The sequence below is a fragment of the Hevea brasiliensis genome, chromosome 2, assembly GCF_030052815.1.
Source record: "Hevea brasiliensis isolate MT/VB/25A 57/8 chromosome 2, ASM3005281v1, whole genome shotgun sequence".
Classification (NCBI taxonomy): domain Eukaryota; kingdom Viridiplantae; phylum Streptophyta; class Magnoliopsida; order Malpighiales; family Euphorbiaceae; genus Hevea; species Hevea brasiliensis.
The window spans coordinates 122,679,924-122,698,744 of record NC_079494.1 but is presented as its reverse complement, the minus strand read 5'-3'; the positions used below and the strand labels follow the sequence as shown (position 1 = coordinate 122,698,744).

The 18,821-nt window shown below is 34.7% G+C and overlaps 2 protein-coding genes across 6 annotated transcripts; both read left to right on the top strand.

The window, feature by feature from the left end:
- Window positions 1-2,434: 2,434 nt before the first annotated feature.
- On the top strand, window positions 2,435-8,391 carry LOC110669481 (homeobox-leucine zipper protein ANTHOCYANINLESS 2). 2 transcript variants are annotated; one of them, XM_021831171.2, is made up of 9 exons: window positions 2,435-3,419; window positions 3,543-3,757; window positions 3,840-3,957; window positions 4,060-4,752; window positions 4,925-5,026; window positions 5,152-5,364; window positions 6,566-6,740; window positions 6,845-7,212; window positions 7,538-8,391. In XM_021831171.2, exons 1-9 carry the CDS (start codon window positions 3,243-3,245, stop codon window positions 7,940-7,942), a joined length of 2,466 nt encoding a protein of 821 aa, XP_021686863.1. In that variant the 5' UTR covers window positions 2,435-3,242; the 3' UTR covers window positions 7,943-8,391. The 2 variants fall into 2 exon arrangements, with proteins under 2 accessions (XP_021686863.1, XP_021686862.1); XM_021831170.2 differs by having other exon boundaries at window positions 2,439-3,419; window positions 3,540-3,757.
- A 3,318-nt stretch (window positions 8,392-11,709) lies between these two features.
- LOC110669456 (shaggy-related protein kinase epsilon) lies at window positions 11,710-17,933 on the top strand. 4 transcript variants are annotated; one of them, XM_021831138.2, is made up of 13 exons: window positions 11,710-12,113; window positions 13,541-13,837; window positions 14,020-14,112; window positions 14,778-14,837; window positions 14,940-15,215; window positions 15,355-15,429; window positions 15,901-15,957; window positions 16,048-16,188; window positions 16,618-16,668; window positions 16,763-16,858; window positions 16,959-17,042; window positions 17,244-17,346; window positions 17,427-17,933. In XM_021831138.2, exons 1-13 carry the CDS (start codon window positions 12,051-12,053, stop codon window positions 17,495-17,497), a joined length of 1,467 nt encoding a protein of 488 aa, XP_021686830.1. In that variant the 5' UTR covers window positions 11,710-12,050; the 3' UTR covers window positions 17,498-17,933. The 4 variants fall into 4 exon arrangements, with proteins under 4 accessions (XP_021686830.1, XP_057998232.1, XP_057998228.1 ...); XM_058142249.1 differs by lacking the exon at window positions 11,710-12,113 and adding an exon at window positions 13,003-13,020; XM_058142245.1 differs by lacking the exon at window positions 11,710-12,113 and adding an exon at window positions 13,133-13,320.
- Window positions 17,934-18,821: the final 888 nt, after the last annotated feature.

Sequence of the window (18,821 nt, the reverse complement as noted above, 5' to 3'; positions counted from 1 at the left end):
TTAAACAAATTATTATATGCTTCTGAAATACTATATATTCCACAAAATTTAGTTGGTGCATCTATCAATGATAATAAAATACATAAATAATTTTATTTTAAAATATTCTTAGATAACTCATCAACCGTGCTGAACCCAAACACCATCAGCGGACTAGCAGCACCAGAGCTCACATGCAACTAGAGATTCAAGGGTACTATGTGTTAAAATCTCCAAGAGAAAACTCAAGCCTTCAACCCAGAATTTGAACCCTCGCATGCAAAGAAAACCAACAAACAGAACACAAACAAGGCAAAACATTGGTAAATTTAAGAAAACCCTCAACTATTAGCACCAAACTCACCATCAAAACAAATAAGCCTTATTCGGGCAGTGCAATGCCAACTCTAGAAACAGAAATGTAGAGTCTCCCTTGCTCCATTGGGACAGAGGAAACCGCTAATCAGCAGTTGATAAAGGGGTATATTACTATTAATTGAATGTATTAAATAATACCTGTTTCATGGTCTGATTTCTTAATCATTTCCCATCATTACTATTTACTAATGGTAATTCAATTCAAATACCACTATCTTAAAGCCTACATTAGTACATTGATCTTCCAACTTAAATACTCCTTATTTTTTATTTTTTTATTTTTCAAAAATACTCCTTAATTATTCTGTTCATTAAACATGTTTAAAAATACCTAAATTAATTATTAGATACACAAAAATTATTAAAAAATAAAAAATTTCATATAAAAAGTGAGATTCATATGATTATGAAAAATGATATATATATATATATATATATATATATATATATATATATATATATATATATATATATATATTCGGTATGCTTAATAATTTCTCTTACGTACTTTACTTACTGTTTACATTGTTAGGTAACTAAAGCTTGTTAACCTTAATTAATCCTCTGGTAATTTCTTTCCCCCTCTTTTTTTTTTCTCTAATAAACGGAATGTTGATTATTTTAATTAACTATTGATTAATGATACAAATACAATTAATTGGATAAATGATTTTTTTCCCTGTATTATGTTATAATTAATATTTAGATATCTTTATATTTTAAAAAATAAATTGAAATGTCATTAATTTTTTTTATCATAATTTTTTTCATTTATTTAATTTATCCATTAGTCATTCATCTAAAAATTTAATTATGAGATTATTAATTATTAATACTCCTTCCAACCCATTTTCAAGTTTTTTTTTTAATTTTTATATAAAAATTAGAAAAAATAATTAAATAACTTTATTTTTATAAAAAATATTAATAATTAATTAAAATGTTCTTACAGTACCCTTAGAATATAGAAATGTGATAAGAGAAGATAAATACATTGAAAGTAATAATAGATAAGGATAAATTTAAAAAAAATATTTAATAATTCATTAATTTTTAAAATGACAAATAAGGTGAAATAAAAAATTTTCTAAAATGTCACTTAAAATGGGATAAAAATTTAAAGTTTATGACTGAATTAATATTTACACTATGTTTGCAAAGAGTGGAAAAATAAGAGAGAGAAAATATAATGGGAAAATAATTTTATTTTTTATTGTTTTTGTTTTGATTGAGTAGAAAATAAAGAATAGAAAATAATTTGTAGAGAAAATAAAAATATTTTACCCTTATTTACTTTTTTACAAAATAGAGAATAAAGTAGAAAGAAAATATTTAAAATTATAAATATAACCTTATATTTTATAATTTTTATTTTTAAATTTAGAGGTAAAGTTATAAATTTATTATTTATAAAATAATTTTTTTCCTAATATTTTTCGCTCTCAATCAAAATAAAGAGAAAGAATATAATTTTTATTTTTATTTTTATTTTTTTTCTTTTATTTTTTTTCCTTCTAAAAGGTTTCTAAACATAATTTAGGATGCTTTAATATAATTTTTTAAAATATAATAATATAAATATTAATTATTACATAATTTAAAGATGCAAAAGTAATTTTTTAATTAATTTTAAAGAAATTAAACTTTATGCTAACAGAATACATGTTATAATAAAGTACAGTACATACCCTAAGATGGTAAATGTATAACTTACAACCAAAATTAAAATTACAATTAAAGATATTAATTTTCCAGATTAGGCAAGTATTTATTGCCAAAAACATAAAAAAATGAAAACTTTAGGAAAGTAATTCTGATTCTGTTTAAAGTTGCTGCAAAACCCTAAAAATAGGCAGTGTGTGTGAGAATAGCAGAGAGGTCAGAGGAGAGAAGAAAGAGAGGTTTTTGAAGCAGTGGGGGGATATGGAAAGCTGAGTTAAAAGTGATTTTTTTTTTTTTTTTTCCTAATGAAAAGAGTCAAAAAAGCCCATTCATTATTATTATTTTTTTTCATTGTTAAATTCACAGACTTTGAGATAAAAACAGAGTCAACCGATCCTTTTCCTTTTTGGAGCTATGTATTTGTAAGGCTTCGAATAGGCCACCACACATTTGCGTTTTATCTTCTCTTCAGTCTTCACCTTTTTCTTTCCATCTTCTCTCTCTTGCTTTTCCCTTTTTCCTTTCCTGATTCTTCTTCTATCTCTGCAAATCTTTCGTTTTCTTCTTCTTTTTTTTTTTTTTATTCATTTTTTCTTGATACTCTGCTTCTACTCTTTCCAAGCTTAGTACAGTTCTCGCTTTCAACCATGCAGCCAACCAGATATTATAATACTTTTTCACAGAACTAGTCCTCATTTATTTTTTCAACATCTCGCCTCTGTGATTTTGTTCTTTCTCCATTTCTTTCTTTTTTTTTCTTTTTTGTTTTTCTGCTCCTTCTTAAACCTGTAGAGTAATAAACTTTTAGAGAGAGAGGGATAGAGAACGAAGAGCTAAGCTTTAAAGGGTTTTGCTTGCCTTCTTTCTCTTTCTTTCTCTCCAAAAAAAAAAAGGGTTTCTGCTGAGAGGAAGTTGGAGACATTTGGACATTTTCCTTCTGTCTCCTCTACCTCTCTACCTTTCTTTTCCTTTTTCTTTTCTTTCGCGTTTTCTATATTGTCTTCTCAAATACTGTTTCTCGAGTTTTAGACTATTATTTCTTGATTTAAGATTTTGGGTTGGCTTCTTCGGGTGCTAATTTCATGGGTCTGATTGAGAAATGGAGCAAATCTTTTGACAATTGCCGTGTGAGATAAGTGCTTGTAAATTTGTAGAGAATAGGAAGCAAATCTAGAGGGGATACTGGAACCCAATAGGGGAAAAAACAGGCTTTAATCAAGTTCATGAGCTTTGGGGGTTTCCTTGAAAACGGTAGTCCTGGTGCTGGAGGTGCAAGAATCGTGGCAGATATACCATACACCAGCAGCAACATGCCCGCTGGTGCAATAGCTCAGCCACGCCTCATCTCCCCTTCTCTCACCAAATCCATGTTCAACTCCCCTGGACTATCTCTCGCTCTTGTACAGCCTCCCTTCCCTCTTAATCTCTCTCTCTTTGTTTCTTTAGGTAGTCACTCATCTGAGCACCCAGTTTGATGATTCTTGGTTTGTATTTTTTTTCTGTTGTTATTTTTTGTTTAGCAGCAACCCAATATAGATGGTCAAGGTGACGTTGCTAGAATGGCCGAAAACTTCGAACCAAGCGGTGGTAGGAGAAGCAGAGAAGAGGAACATGAAAGCAGATCTGGGAGTGATAATATGGATGGAGCTTCAGGTGATGATCAAGACGCAGCTGACAATCCTCCAAGGAAGAAGAGATATCACCGACACACTCCACAGCAAATTCAAGAACTGGAAGCGTACGATTTTATCCTTTGAATTATTGCACGGGATTTCAGTGATTTTTCTTACCATGATTTATTTATTTATTTATTTTTTCAGTCTGTTCAAAGAGTGTCCTCACCCTGACGAGAAGCAAAGATTGGAGCTTAGCAAAAGGCTTTGCTTGGAGACCAGGCAAGTCAAGTTCTGGTTTCAAAATCGCCGAACTCAAATGAAGGTAACGATGTCAAACAACCACAGATGTTTACCCTTTTCGGCTTTTACTTCCGCTTTAGATTCATGGCTTGACGTTGAAGTATGTCTGTTGGTTTTGCACCAGACCCAATTGGAACGCCACGAGAACTCATTACTCAGGCAAGAGAACGACAAACTTCGGGCAGAGAACATGTCCCTCAGGGATGCTATGAGAAACCCAATTTGTTCCAACTGTGGTGGTCCTGCAATTATTGGTGATATTTCGCTTGAAGAGCAGCATTTGAGGATTGAGAATGCCCGGTTAAAAGATGAGCTAGATCGTGTTTGTGCCCTTGCTGGCAAGTTCTTGGGTCGCCCCATTTCTTCATTGGCTAGTTCTATTGGCCCTCCGATGCCAAATTCAAGCTTGGAGCTTGGTGTTGGTACCAATGGTTTTGGTGGTTTAAGCACTGTGCCTACAACATTGCCTTTGGGGCCTGATTTTGGAGGTGGGATTTCAGGTGCTTTGCCTGTAGTGAACCAAACTAGACCACCAACAGCTGGCGTCACGGGCGTTGATCGATCATTTGAGAGATCTATGTTCCTGGAGCTGGCGTTGTCTGCCATGGATGAGTTGGTTAAGATGGCGCAGACTGATGAGCCTCTTTGGATAAGGAGCTTAGAGGGTGGTAGGGAAATACTGAACCATGAGGAGTATATGAGAATTTTTACTCCTTGCATTGGGATGAAACCTAGTGGATTTGTTTCTGAGGCTTCCAGGGAGACTGGCATGGTAATCATCAACAGTTTGGCACTTGTAGAGACTTTGATGGACTCGGTAAGCTGTTTAAATCCCTTATTCATTCACTTGATCCTTTTGAGAATATTGAAGTCATTTAAAGGAAGTGTTTGTGATTTCTTTTTTCCCATCCTACTTAATTTTTATTAAATTTGCTTCATTTTTTTTTATTTCATGGGAATTTAATTTTTGGTTTGCTTCTGTTCCCTAGAATCGATGGGCAGAAATGTTTCCTTGTATGATTGCTAGGACATCTACCACTGATGTGATATCCAGTGGAATGGGAGGAACTAGAAATGGCTCACTTCAGTTGGTAAGCCACTGTTCTAGTACTATAGTGCTACACCAACCACTTGTTGCCTTATTTTGGTGTCTGATACTGATAATTGGAACATTGTTTAAAACTAATTGCATTCTATATATATATATATCTTTCAGATGCATGCTGAGCTCCAAGTGCTATCTCCTTTGGTCCCCGTTCGTGAGGTCAATTTCCTCCGTTTTTGCAAGCAGCACGCCGAGGGTGTGTGGGCTGTTGTTGATGTGTCCATTGACACCATCCGGGAAACTTCCGGTGCACCAACATTCGTCAACTGCAGGATGCTTCCTTCTGGTTGTGTCGTTCAAGATATGCCTAATGGGTACTCCAAGGTAATGATCACTAGTGTACATTTTTTAGGTCCGTAACTTGAAACCAGTTTGAGTCTGTATCCTTCACATTTATTGCAATTCTCCAGGTGGGTGTTCTTCCTCTTCAGCTAGTAATGAGTTTGTTGAGTTAATTGCAACGTTGGAGGTTTAGTTGAGAGCATTTAATTGAACACAAAGGTCATAAATCATGAACATTTGCATTCCCAAGTCAACATGGGGCTCATCCATCTAAGAGTTTTCGTTTTGTCTAGTGATTACTCACTGAATCCCCACACTGTCACTAGCCAGTTGTTTAGTCTCTCGGCGAATATAAGCCTTCCTAGGGTCTTTATTATATTGACCTGGATGCTCCCTCTGGTCTCAAAATTATTGTTTAAGTTCCAAGTTTCAACAACTAGGGTTGCTTAAAATCATTTAATTATTGCCAAGGTACATGAGCAAATCGAGAATACCACATTATTTTTATCAATAGAAGCCTCCATTACCCATATTTTGGTGCCTTGAATTCATTGATTTCATATCCTTTTGCAAGTAAATGCCTAATTATCCTAATAAACAATATATTTGATGTTTCTATTCCAATCTCTGAAGCTGTCTTGGCTATCTTTATTATTATTTTTAGTAATTTTTATCTGGTTCCAGCCTTATGATAGTGCTATTTCTTTATAGTCAAACTCCAAAGACTGGCTATTTTGTTTCCACATGAGTGTTCAAATCTTTTATTTAGATTATAGACGGCACTACACATTTCGATGTCACCCTCTACGGTGTATCTTTTGATGCCAATCCTTTCACTGAGCCCAACCTGGAGCCTTTTCCGTGATTTGCCTCCATTTTTCTATAAAGAATTAGTATTCTTTAATATTGCATTATACACTGACGTCTTAAAATAATGCAAGAGGATAACCCCAAAGAAGGTTCGTAATAATAAAATACGAATCTCTCACTCCCCATTTTTATATAAGCTTATTTATTTATTACGATCTGAGTTTGACTCGCTGCAGCTTTCTTCCAATCCATGGAAGCGGCATTTCATCATTCTATCATCATTTTAATTTCTAATCATTAGGTGACAGAAAGTAGGAACTTAGTTTTTGGCCTTAAAATAATACAAAAATAAATCTTTCTTTCATCCGTAGCTATCAGTAATTAATCTGTTTCTCATCATTCTGACTTGGCTAATCTACCTACTGAATTGCAGGTTACATGGGTTGAGCACGCAGAATATGATGAGACTCAAATCCACCGGCTATACCGTCCTTTAATAAGTTCTGGTATGGGCTTTGGCGCCCAGCGGTGGGTAGCCACCCTTCAACGCCAATGCGAGTGTCTGGCCATTCTCATGTCCTCCGCTGTACCCACCAGAGATCACACAGGTTAACATGCCAAAACCCCAGTAATTCAATACATTCGTTAATGAAGCTGACTTAGTACGCAGTAGAGTTTTTTTTTTTTTTTGACAAAGAAAGTGTTGATGCAGCTATTACCGCAAGTGGCAGACGGAGCATGCTGAAACTGGCTCAGAGAATGACCGATAACTTCTGTGCTGGGGTGTGTGCATCGACAGTCCACAAATGGAACAAGCTCAATGCAGGAAATGTGGATGAAGATGTTAGGGTTATGACCAGAAAGAGCGTGGATGATCCCGGCGAGCCACCGGGCATAGTATTAAGCGCTGCTACTTCAGTTTGGCTACCTGTTTCTCCGCATAGACTCTTTGATTTTCTGCGCGATGAACGGCTGAGGAGCGAGTGGGACATCTTATCAAATGGTGGGCCCATGCAGGAGATGGCCCACATTGCGAAGGGCCAGGATCACGGCAACTGCGTCTCCCTCCTACGTGCCAGTGTAAGTCCCTCCTCCCTCATTTTCTCTATCTAGCCTAGTGAATAATTAGGCAGAAGCAGATTTTAGGGCACAGTTGTTTGTTTTGTAATCTTTAAAAAAGTCAAAATATAAGAACACCTGTCACCTTTCTCATCTTTTTCACTTTTTCTCGATTCAATTAATATCAAAAAAGCTGTTTCACAGAGTTTGACTCGCCCGACCCTACTGACAACAATGATTTTGGAAATGTAATGGCACTTTTTGTAATTATGCACAAATCTAGGGCTGCTTCAATGTCATTATTTTTTTTACTTATTTATTTTTTTGTAATTTTGTGATTGTGCAGGCCATGAACGCGAACCAGAGCAGCATGCTGATCCTGCAGGAGACATGCATAGACGCCGCGGGGTCGCTTGTAGTATACGCTCCAGTTGACATTCCAGCCATGCACGTGGTGATGAACGGTGGAGATTCTGCTTACGTAGCGCTCCTTCCATCGGGATTCGCTATTGTCCCTGACGGTCCTGGCTCGCGTGGGTCACTTGCTAACCCTAATGGCCCAACTAGTAATAACGGTGGTGGCGCTGCCGGCCAACACAGAGTGAGTGGGTCCCTTCTGACGGTGGCATTCCAAATCTTGGTGAATAGCCTCCCAACGGCTAAGCTCACTGTAGAATCGGTGGAGACAGTGAACAATCTCATCTCTTGCACTGTCCAGAAGATCAAAGCAGCGCTTCAGTGTGAAAGCTGATTGATGATCATGATTCATCAACACTATTAAATCTCTCAATTTTTATCTCTTAATTGTGTGATTGGTGGCGGGTGGCGGTGGTCAAGTGTGTGAAGAAAAGAGATTTTGGTGAGTGAGTGAGACTAGAAAGTGTGTTTGTGGGTGTTGAGTCAAGAACGAACCGCGCGTGGAGACTCCTTGCATGGTGTTAAAAAATGGGTCGGAATGTGTCGGTGACTCGGCTGCATGCAGAGCACAAAGCCGCAAGGGTGGTGGTTCGGGTATTGACTCAGGTCGACCCCTGAATATTGGCTCGATTACTTAAAAAAACAGGGGACTTTCTATTAATCCAATCCCTTTTCTTTCTTTTTATTGGATTGACTGATGATAATCTTTCTTTCCCTGGACTGGAAAAAAAAGTCTCTTGTTGTTGGTGCTGTTAACTTATTATGTCAGGGTTTTTGTATTAATCTAGTGTTTGTTTACCAAAAATAACCATTTTATTGTTGCAACATTTGCACTTTGGCCTTCAAGCGCTTGAGGAGGTGAGAAAGAAGCATATTGTGGTAGAGGTGGTGCTGTGAGGAAGGGCCGCCTCGTTTCCTTGGCACGCAGAGCATTAAATGTGTGAGCAGAAGCTGTTGTGGAAAAGCGTTGCTAGCATTAAATGCTGAAGGTTTGGCGTTGTTTCCGGCTACGTGTACAACCCAATGAAAGCCTGACGCGTTTACGTTATAGGTTTTTAGCTGATAGACAATAGACTGAAAGCTGTCCATTTCCTTTGTGTGAAATCTCTTCAATATCGGCGATAATGCATGGTGTTTTTTTTTTTTGTGTGAAATCTCTTCACTATCAGCGATAATGCATGGTTTTTTTTTTTTAATGTATATTCAATTAGATTATTCGGAGAAATAATAAAAAATATAAATATAGAAAGTGCATGGAGATGGCGTCGAGAGAAGTAGAAGTGGGTGAGGACGAAGGTAATAAAGTCAAGAAACTGAAAGGCTATCCTTAAGAGGGAATTGAGGATGTGGTCCCTTGGAAGGGCTTTTTCGGAACCTCTGCTTCAGAATCCCGATTCCCACATCCCCACACTGTGGCCTCTGCCGTTCATAGTCCAAAAAGTCCTCCTCCGACCCATCCCTCTACTGTGTCTCCTTTCTCTTACCGTACCCCTTACCCATCATCTGCATGTGGGTGGGTTCCACTCCTGCTTTCATACCTAATCCACATTTGTCTTAGATCCTCTACTGCTAATCCCATTTCCATTATTACTCCTTGCCCCACTTCTACGTATGGGCTCTGTCCCACACAAGATGGTCAATTGAACCATAAAAAAAAAAAAAATCTCAGAGTTTCTGATCCAATTTGTGGTTTGTTATGTTTTTGTGTGTATAATGTTCATATTAAAGGATTAAAAAGAAAATATATATAAACGCTGAACACACTTTAACTTTATAAAAAAAAATCTTGTTATATTTTGAATTTTTAAAATATTTCATGGGACACTTTAATTTTTATAAAATAAAATTAAAATATTATTAAAAAATGTGAACTCTAATCATATTAATATAGTAATTTACTGACTAAAATTTAAAATATATTTTAAATTTCACTTTTATAAAAGATCATGTGTATCATATTTTTTTTTTATAAAATTTATAGGGTCAATTTATGTATTCAACTATGAATGAAAATTATATTGGTTGAATTGGGAAAGTTAGATAATGTGGTGTGTATCATGCCATGAATTGATGTGGAGTTTGTAGCTTACAAGTTAAAAAAGCCAAATGAACACCTTTGTCCTTGAATGATCTTTACCTTTTTTTCCTCCAGGGACCCAACCATTGACTTGAGAAAAAAAACAATATTGTTGATAAGCCTCTAGTTAGTCAGACCAAACCTTTCATCACCCATCAATGACACATAATAAATATCATGCTGGCCCATTAAGAAAAATAAATCCTCGATTTGATTTTTGATGTGCATTGCATTTGCATGCTTTCTTAATCTTGTATATGGATGCCTCTAATATAAATTTAATTTTATATTAAAATTTATATAAATTTAATTAAATATATATAATAAATATGTGAAATTTTATTTTTTTTTTTTTAACAAAGAGGGGAAGAAGCAAACTAACAAGCCATCATTTCCTATGAAAGATAACATCCGATGAATCTCCATGAAACATGAGAAAACACCAGGAGGGAGGGCTCTGGAAGCAAGTTAAACCAAGAAGAGGATCATGCGCCATGTGAGCTAGATTGTGAAGTGCTTCTGGATTCTTTGAAAATTGTCGTGACAACGTCATCTGTTTACCTATGAAATGTGGGTTCTATTACTTGGATACATCGAGAATGGTCATGTAACTTTTTTTAGTTGATAAATCACTATCATGAAATGATTTTTATCAAATCTTTTTTAGACAGTTATTGAAAAATTTAGATAATAATTAGTGTAATCTCTGTGTGGCTCAGATAGAATCAATAAAGGCTCTGATAAAAATAGTCATTAAACTAATTCTTATATAAGTTTGATCTTATAAATATTGTACTCTGAATATTTAATAAGTTATTAATTATAATGAAATAGCCTCACCAGATAATGTGTATTAGCTTTTTTTTTTTTTAATTTTAAATTTTAATTTAATTTTCATTAAAATTTAAATTAAAATTCTTATAATTTTAAAAATTATATCATCATCACCAACTGATAATTTATTGCTTTCAACATTTTCATTGAGAATTAATACGTATAAAGTTAGCTTTTGTAGGCTTTGTTTATCCTTTAGCAATTAAAAAAAGGAAAGAACAAAAAACATTTAATCAATTAAATTTGAATTGATTGATGTTTTAATATGAAAATGATAAATTTATATTCGGATTTTCATGGTGTACAAATATCCACATACACTAACCTGTGAGAGTGTCTTTTTTTTTTTTGTCTAATATTCATTATTAAATTACATAACAGACATGTCACGCTAGTTCCCTCACTTTCTTTTTCTAATAAAAAGTCTATTATTGTTTTTTTTTTAATTTTAATGAACAATTAATGATTGTAAACAAAGAAAATTGTGCTAATAATTGGACTTAAGCCTGGATGTGGCTTGATTTCGAGTCAGAACTAAAATTGGACCACAGTTTCAATTTTTAATTATTTTTTTATATAAAATCAGATTAAAATAATTAAAATCAGTTGGATTTAATTTTAATATAATTTAAAATAATTGTAATTAATTACGAAATTGACTAACCAAAGCCTGCCCTGCGATTTGGATTGATGAGTTTATTTCATGGTTACCCAATTGCAATAGACCTCAGCGTGAAGTCCATTAGTTTGTCTTTTTATCAACTCCTCCCAACTTTCCACGTTATGATAAAGGCCTAGAAGTGGGCTGAGCCTCATAGACGTGGCTCATTACTCATCTCTTGATCCAACCACGGCTTCAGCCCACTCTTAACAATTTGAATGATGTGGCTTTCTAACCAATAACCAAGCCGCTCACCAAACTACCAAACGACCGGTTCACACGCTACTCAACCCAAATTAATCTAACCGCCAAAGCACCCGAATATTCCGCTCGCATCTATCTTTGCGTTCAAATCGCTTTCCTGTAAATACCATCATTAATTCATGGGCATTTCGGTAACAACATAACCCTTTCTCTTAAAATAACTTCAACCAGTAACCGTCCGATCAAATTAATGACCCATCGACGGCGAGGAATCATCGTTTGACTGAAGTTAAAAAAAAAAAAAAATTGAAGCTTAGAAAATGATAGGCTTGGTCGAGCTTTGACAACGGAAAAATCTTCTTGCAATCCACCAATGGAAAAAGGAAATTTTGTAGAGAGAGAGAGAGAGAACATAAAACCGAGGGATTTTGTAGCGAGCTCGTGTTTACTTTATTTTTTTTAATTATTTTTTATTTTCAAAATTCCTTCTCTCTCTCTCTGTTGAACGCGGAGGAGAGAGAAGGAGGTTCAGTTCTTTCTTCTCTGCTTGCTTAGCGGTTTTTTTTTTCCAATTTTTTTTGGGAAATTTTGAGTTTTATTTTTATTTTTTGTTGGTTTGGGGATTGAAGGGGAGATTACTATTTTGTTTTGGCGGAGACAGAAACCATGAATGTGATGCGTCGATTAAAAAGCATTGCTTCTGGTCGCACTTCTATATCATCTGATCCTGTAAGTACAAAGCTTTTTTTGTATTTTTTTTCCTTTTTATTTTCTATTTATTTTTCTTGCAATGTCTGTTGGGTAGCTGAGAAATGGTATGAAGGAAAAATGGAAGGTAGAATGTTTATAGTGTTATGGTTGAGCGAATCGCGGTTGAGCTAAGTTTATTTATTTATTTAATCACTTTTTATTTTCCGTTTATGATTTGTTTGAGCCGATTATGTTCATGACCGTAAGCTTTATTGGATATCTATATTCGTCTCTTGATTTTGTTCTTCTGATGCGGATGTTATTTCTCATTTGTAATGGATTGTATAAAAGATTTTGGGCAATTTGATTTTATTATATCGAGTTTTCGATTGATCAGGGATCAAGGTTTTATTTCTTTGTTTTTCAAAATATGCGGCTTGCTGTGGGAGGCAACGAGCATACCTCATATTTCTTGGATTTAGCCTTTTCTATTGGTTTTGATTTGTGTGGTTATTTGTTAAGGCCTTGTCACATTCTGAGTGCCTTTTTTTTCAACCATTAAACAGTTTTTATTGGTTGGCTGAGCAATTTTGGTATGCAACATTGTTGCTCAGGTGTAACGTGTACTTTTATTATCATGGGTTTTATTATGCTTGTAATTTTCTAAAAATGATGCAATATCTCTCTTTGATTATTAGTTTATTTGGGTAATTGATGTGGAAAACTATATATTAGTGGTTGCCTTTTTTAAATAGCATTGTTGTTGCGGTTGTTGATAGGTCAAATCACAATTATTGGTTCTTTCTTGAGAATGGTTAACGTGTATCTTTATAATCTTTTCATTTATTTTATTTCTTTAAGAAAATAAGGCTGAAGGTGTGAGGTGCGAGATAGAGAGAGTGATGCTACCTTCAGAATTGAGAAAAGTGTTGGATAACTCATTCATGTATGGTGCTGTATTATTATGTGATGTTGACTATGAAATCTTATGATTGATATGTACTTAAGAGGATAATTAAGTGCGAGAAGAAAATCGCATTTAATCTTATAAATCAGCCATGTTTTCTAAGTGCCAAAACTGGATCGCACTTAATCTTATAAATCATTCAGTAGCTCTGCTTACTGAAGGAAGTGTAAATGACATTGCAACTCAAGTTACATACTTGTCATTACGGGTTTATGGAATCAGTGCATAAGTCAGCTGTTGCTTCATTATTATTGGTCTTAAACTGAGGGGAGATTCCAAGTAATAACTTCAGATGGATGTTTAAATATTCGAATTGCATGCCTGAGCCTACAGAGTCAGTAAATGGGCTAGATGTTTGTGCTTATTTATGTAGTGTTTTTATTATCTTTCTGATTTTTCAGACTCCATTTTGTATTTAGATTGTAACATGGTGAAAGAACATCAGATGAACTGCATTTTGAGAAAAGTGTTTTTTTTTTTCCCTCTCTTTCTCCTTTAGGGTGGGGACTCTTTGACAAAGAGAGTGAAGGTTGATCAAGAAACAGAGCAGAAAATTGAGGGGGAATTATGCTTAGATGAGAGAAGTGCCACATGTCTGGAGCAGCATATGGCTTCTACGTCACTGGAAAATGCTGCAAGCACATCCAAACCATCTTCAATGGCCAGAAGAGAAAATTCAGGCTATGATCAGCTTCCCAAAGAAATGAATGAAATGAGGATCAAGGATGACAAATCGACCAATCATGATGACAAAGCGAACAATCATGATGATAGACGGACCAACCATGGTGAAAAGGTTTTTTTTTATTTTTTTTTATTTTTAAAGTCTGGATGCAATAGCCCCTTAACATCCACAAGATTGGGGAGATATATGCAGGATTAATTTTAGTTTTAGATTTGTTGTGGCAATGATGAACTGTGCAAATAGTTTGAATTGATATTTAATGGTTATTACATGTCTAATTGTGTACTATGAAGGATATGGAAGCTTCCATTGTGAGTGGTAATGGAACAGAAACTGGTCATATAATTGCAACAACAGTGGGTGGTCGGAATGGACAACCAAAACAGGTTAGTTAATTATTCTGTTTAACTCTTGTTGTGTTTCCTTATTGACTGTTACATTGCATTCTTTTCCTTGCCTTGTTCTTAAATTACTATGTTAGCATTTTCTAATTGTGCATTTTTTTGTTCTTGAACTTCACTTGCTCACCAGATACTTTGCTTTTATTAGATCTTCATCTTTTTCAAATGAGTTGCTTCCTTTTCATGGTTTATTGTGCACTTCAATCAAATACTTGGTATTGTAAACTTCTGCATCTCTCTCTCTCTCTCTCATCCCTTCTCTCTACACACACACAAACTTAAGCTTCATTTGACATGGTTTTTAGAGTCTTTTTGATAAAAATGTACAGAGCTTGAATCATTGTACCCTCATATTATTAATTAAATATCAGCATTTTAGAGATATAATAGGAAGATTATTCTAGAGCCCTTGCCTACAAACATAAGGTTTTTGGTTGAGTCATTCATTGATATTTCAGGCTTTATCATTTTCATTCTTGTCCAAATTTTGATGATAATATACCATGAATGCCGTAAAGGTTGAAGGTTATAATCCTTAAGATCTTTGTGATACTATATTTACTTCACAACCATAGGCCTATGTTTTGGTTTATATACTGTATGGATTTTGGAGACAATCCTGCTAAAAGTTTAGTTGTTTATTGTCCCAGACAATCTCCTTTATGGCAGAGCGTGTGGTTGGTACAGGTTCATTTGGTGTTGTCTATCAGGTATGTGGAATTAATCAGCACACGCAGCTCACATTCAGATCTATCTTTGGTATTGTGATGCCTTTTACCCCCAGCATTTAACATTTCATAGACATGCTATAGGCTAAGTGTTTGGAAACTGGTGAAGCAGTTGCAATAAAGAAGGTGCTGCAGGATAGAAGATACAAAAATAGAGAACTTCAAGTCATGCGCTTACTTGACCATCCTAATGTTGTTGAACTGAAGCATTGCTTCTTTTCAACTACTGAGAAAGAAGAACTATATCTTAACCTTGTCCTGGAGTATATACCTGAGACTGTCTACCGAATATCTAGGCACTATAGCAAGATGAACCACCAACACATGCCTATTTTATATGTGCAACTGTATGCTTACCAGGTAAAACTATGTAAAAGTGCTTGGTTTGTCCAGTTTTTGGTGGGTTGTGAGATTCTTATGATGTGTATTTTAGAATTGATTTTGCTGATATGGGTGTAGTTTTTGTGCAAATTAAGTATTCTGCTTTTTGTTTTTGTAGATCTGTCGTGGCCTAAGTTACTTGCATCATGTAGTTGGTGTATGTCATCGAGATATTAAGCCACAAAATTTACTGGTAAGATTTACTTATAGTCCGTCTCATTATTTTAATACCTTTAAGAATTGGCTTTTGCACAAACATTTCTTTACCAGTTAACACTTCCAATTTTTTAACTATTTCAATTGTTGCTATTCATTTGTTGTGACTTGTGAGGGAGATTGCAGTTGGTAAAATGGTATTTTAATGATTCAGTTTAGCTGATTGTCTCTGAAAGTGAAAAGGAGGAAAATAGGCGGCAACTGGCTAGCGATATGTCTCTTAGGCCTCTGGATGCTACTAGACCTGAAAATGATTTCCATTTAAAGGGGAAAGGATGTGAAAGCACCTTGTCATCTCCTCACTTTATGTCTTTTACTTGTGATTAATGTGATTTATCTCATGGAAGTGTCTCTGATACCTTTCGCAGTAATAGCATGCTTATTGAATTTTGATACTTACATATTGTCACAAAACATCATTGGCTTGAAGTTGTGATGCCTTCTGCAGGTCAATCCCCATACACACCAGCTAAAGATATGTGATTTTGGAAGTGCAAAGAAGCTGGTAAGTTTATTTTCATTTTTCTTTCCCAGTTGTAGTTAAAGTATGCAATTGATTTATAGAAACTAATTCAAGTTACCATTCTGCCTTTAGGTGCCAGGTGAACCCAACATATCTTATATTTGTTCACGATATTATAGGGCACCAGAGCTTATATTTGGGGCTACAGCATACACAACTGCAATTGATATGTGGTCTGCTGGTTGTGTATTGGCTGAACTTCTTCTTGGTCAGGTGGGTCTCTTTTCCTTTCTTCTTCTTCTTCTTCCTCCATCGAATTCTTTATTGTTCACTTTGCAAGGACTTTGACTGAAAACTTACAGGAATTGTATGAAATTTCTGCTTTTCCCTTTCAATGCCATCTGGTATGCGTGGAATTTTTTTTTTTTTTTTTTGAGGATTGGTATGCATGGAATTAGGTGCTATATTTTGTAGCATTCATCATGGATAATTCTTTTTAATCATCCTCTTAGTTGGAACTTTGTAATTCACGTCTCTTGTTCACGAGGTGTAGAGAGTAGAATAGTCCACCACCTTATAGTTCTCAATCATTTTTGGCTTATAAATTATTTGTTGTTTATCTGTCCCTTTAAGATATTGGATTCATGACAACTTCTTGTGTCTGATGGGTTTTGCCTTCTTTATTTCACCTTACTTTTGCAGCCACTGTTTCCTGGGGAAAGTGGTGTTGATCAGCTGGTGGAAATTATTAAGGTATGATCTAGTAGTTTCTTGTGTTCTAGTTATACTTGGTTGTATGTTTGGTAAAATTTTAAGTTTTCCCCCTTGTTGGGCTGTCTGAAATCAGGTTCTGGGAACACCAACCAGAGAAGAAATTAAGTGTATGAATCCAAATTACACTGAATTTAAGTTCCCTCAGATTAAAGCTCACCCATGGCACAAGGTCTGTTGACAATTTCGAGGATCTTCCTCCTTTTATCATTACAAAAATTGGCACGTAGTATCTGTGATGATAGATGTCTTGTTAACATTACAATGTTCAGATATTTCACAAGCGAATGCCCCCTGAAGCTGTGGATCTTGTATCAAGGCTGCTGCAGTATTCACCTAATCTACGTTGCAGTGCTGTAAGAACATTATATTACCTTAGATTCAGTTAGTTTCATGGACTGTTGAATATTTTCATTTTTATGTGCTGTTCTGTTGAATTTCCCTGCTTGTGTTGCATTAGTTGTAAATGTTTTATTCCTAATAGGATTTATATCTATATTTGAAATTTGCATATTTTGGGAAATTTGGTAACCTAGTTTATATTTCCTGGTTGTCAGCTGGAGGCATGTGCTCACCCTTTCTTTGATGATTTGAGAAACCCCAATGCCTGTTTGCCTAATGGACGAGCGCTACCTCCTTTGTTCAATTTTACAGCTCAAGGTAGGTTAATATACTATTAATACGCATCTTTTTCACCAATAATTTTCTCTTTATATTGCTCATTTCAAACACCCTTGCAGAGTTGGCTGGTGCGTCTGCTGAACTGCGCCAACGTCTAATTCCAGAGCATTCAAGAAAAGAAGATTGTTGAACCTGGAGTGGTCAGATCTGTAGGAAATGCAACTCAATTTTTGGATGCTCAAAACCCCAAGGCAACACATCCTGCCTGCTGCATTAGTTAAGGCACAACCATCGTACAATCCTGTTATAGTTGGTTAAGATGGAAAATAGGAGAGTTTTGGCAAATTAACGGCTAGTCAGAGAGAGACTATGATTTGGATTCAGTGAATGAGGGAGGATACTTGTCAATGAGGTTCCAACTTCCAAGATTTAATTTATGTTTGAATGTGGTGTGTTGTATGGGAGTGAATGTAAAATGGGTTGATATAATTATGTTATTGTGTTTTTCATATATAGTGTAACGGCGTTCGTTGAGAATATCAATTTAATGGATCATATAGAGATGTATTAGTACATCTTACCTGGTTCCTTCATCTGATATAACAAAATTCAAATTGCCGGTTTTATGCCTCGTTCCTTGATTAGCATTGTATCTCTCACTCTCTGTGCGACTCCCTCTGCCCCCCAGAATTGATCTGAGTGGTGACATTGATCCATCTTTGACTTTAAGCAACTGAAATGCTAATATTTTAAATAAAATGAGAGTGATCTCTAGAGTCAAATTTAGCATCAATTAAAGGCAGATACGCACAAAAATGTGTAAATCTCATTCGTTCTTAAATTTAGGATGGTATTGACTTTGAATTTTAAATAGTAATTAAAAAAAATCTCAACAATATTAATTTTATTAAACATAAAAATTCTTCTTATTTATGGTAATTGATGTGTAGGTAATATATTCACTTAGAAAGTGTTTGATTGTTTAAATGAAGCAATATTATTATTTCATTTGTTAAATTTTGTTAGTTTAGTATCTAATAAAACAAATATCTTAGTCCTAGATTAACATTTAATCTCTATAAAAATTTAAATTTTAAAGAGATTAATCACTAATATAAGAATTACAATAATAATAATTACTTTTTTAATTGAATCTTCCATTAATATTATTAAAAAAAGAAATCAATAATATCTTTACCTGGTTTTCTCTCAAATTATTCAAAACCAGTAATACACAAAACTACTTAACTTCAAAGCCAAAAATGACAATCTAGAAAGAATTCAATTCATGAACTAATCTGATAAAAAGTTTCTATTCATAAACAAAACAACAAATTCAAAACAAATCTGCATTCAAAATGATTAAATAATACAACTCCAACTAGACCCTTGTAATCAACATCTATCACGCCTGCACTTGCATCAATGGATTGCTTCCATGCTAGTCCCAATCTTGAATCAGCTGCACTGACTAATAAAAAGAAATCATTTCCATAAAAGCAAAAAATTATAGC

Coding starts and splice junctions, on each gene's coding strand:
- LOC110669481 (XM_021831170.2), top strand. CDS start 3,243: ATGAGCTTTGGGGGTTTCCTTGAAAACGGTAGTCCTGGTGCTGGAGGT. Junction 3,758..3,839: donor CAAATTCAAGAACTGGAAGC/GTACGATTTTAT, acceptor TTATTTTTTCAG/TCTGTTCAAAGAGTGTCCTC. Junction 3,958..4,059: donor ATCGCCGAACTCAAATGAAG/GTAACGATGTCA, acceptor GTTTTGCACCAG/ACCCAATTGGAACGCCACGA.
- LOC110669456 (XM_021831138.2), top strand. CDS start 12,051: ATGAATGTGATGCGTCGATTAAAAAGCATTGCTTCTGGTCGCACTTCT. Junction 14,113..14,777: donor GGAATGGACAACCAAAACAG/GTTAGTTAATTA, acceptor TTATTGTCCCAG/ACAATCTCCTTTATGGCAGA. Junction 15,430..15,900: donor TTAAGCCACAAAATTTACTG/GTAAGATTTACT, acceptor TGCCTTCTGCAG/GTCAATCCCCATACACACCA.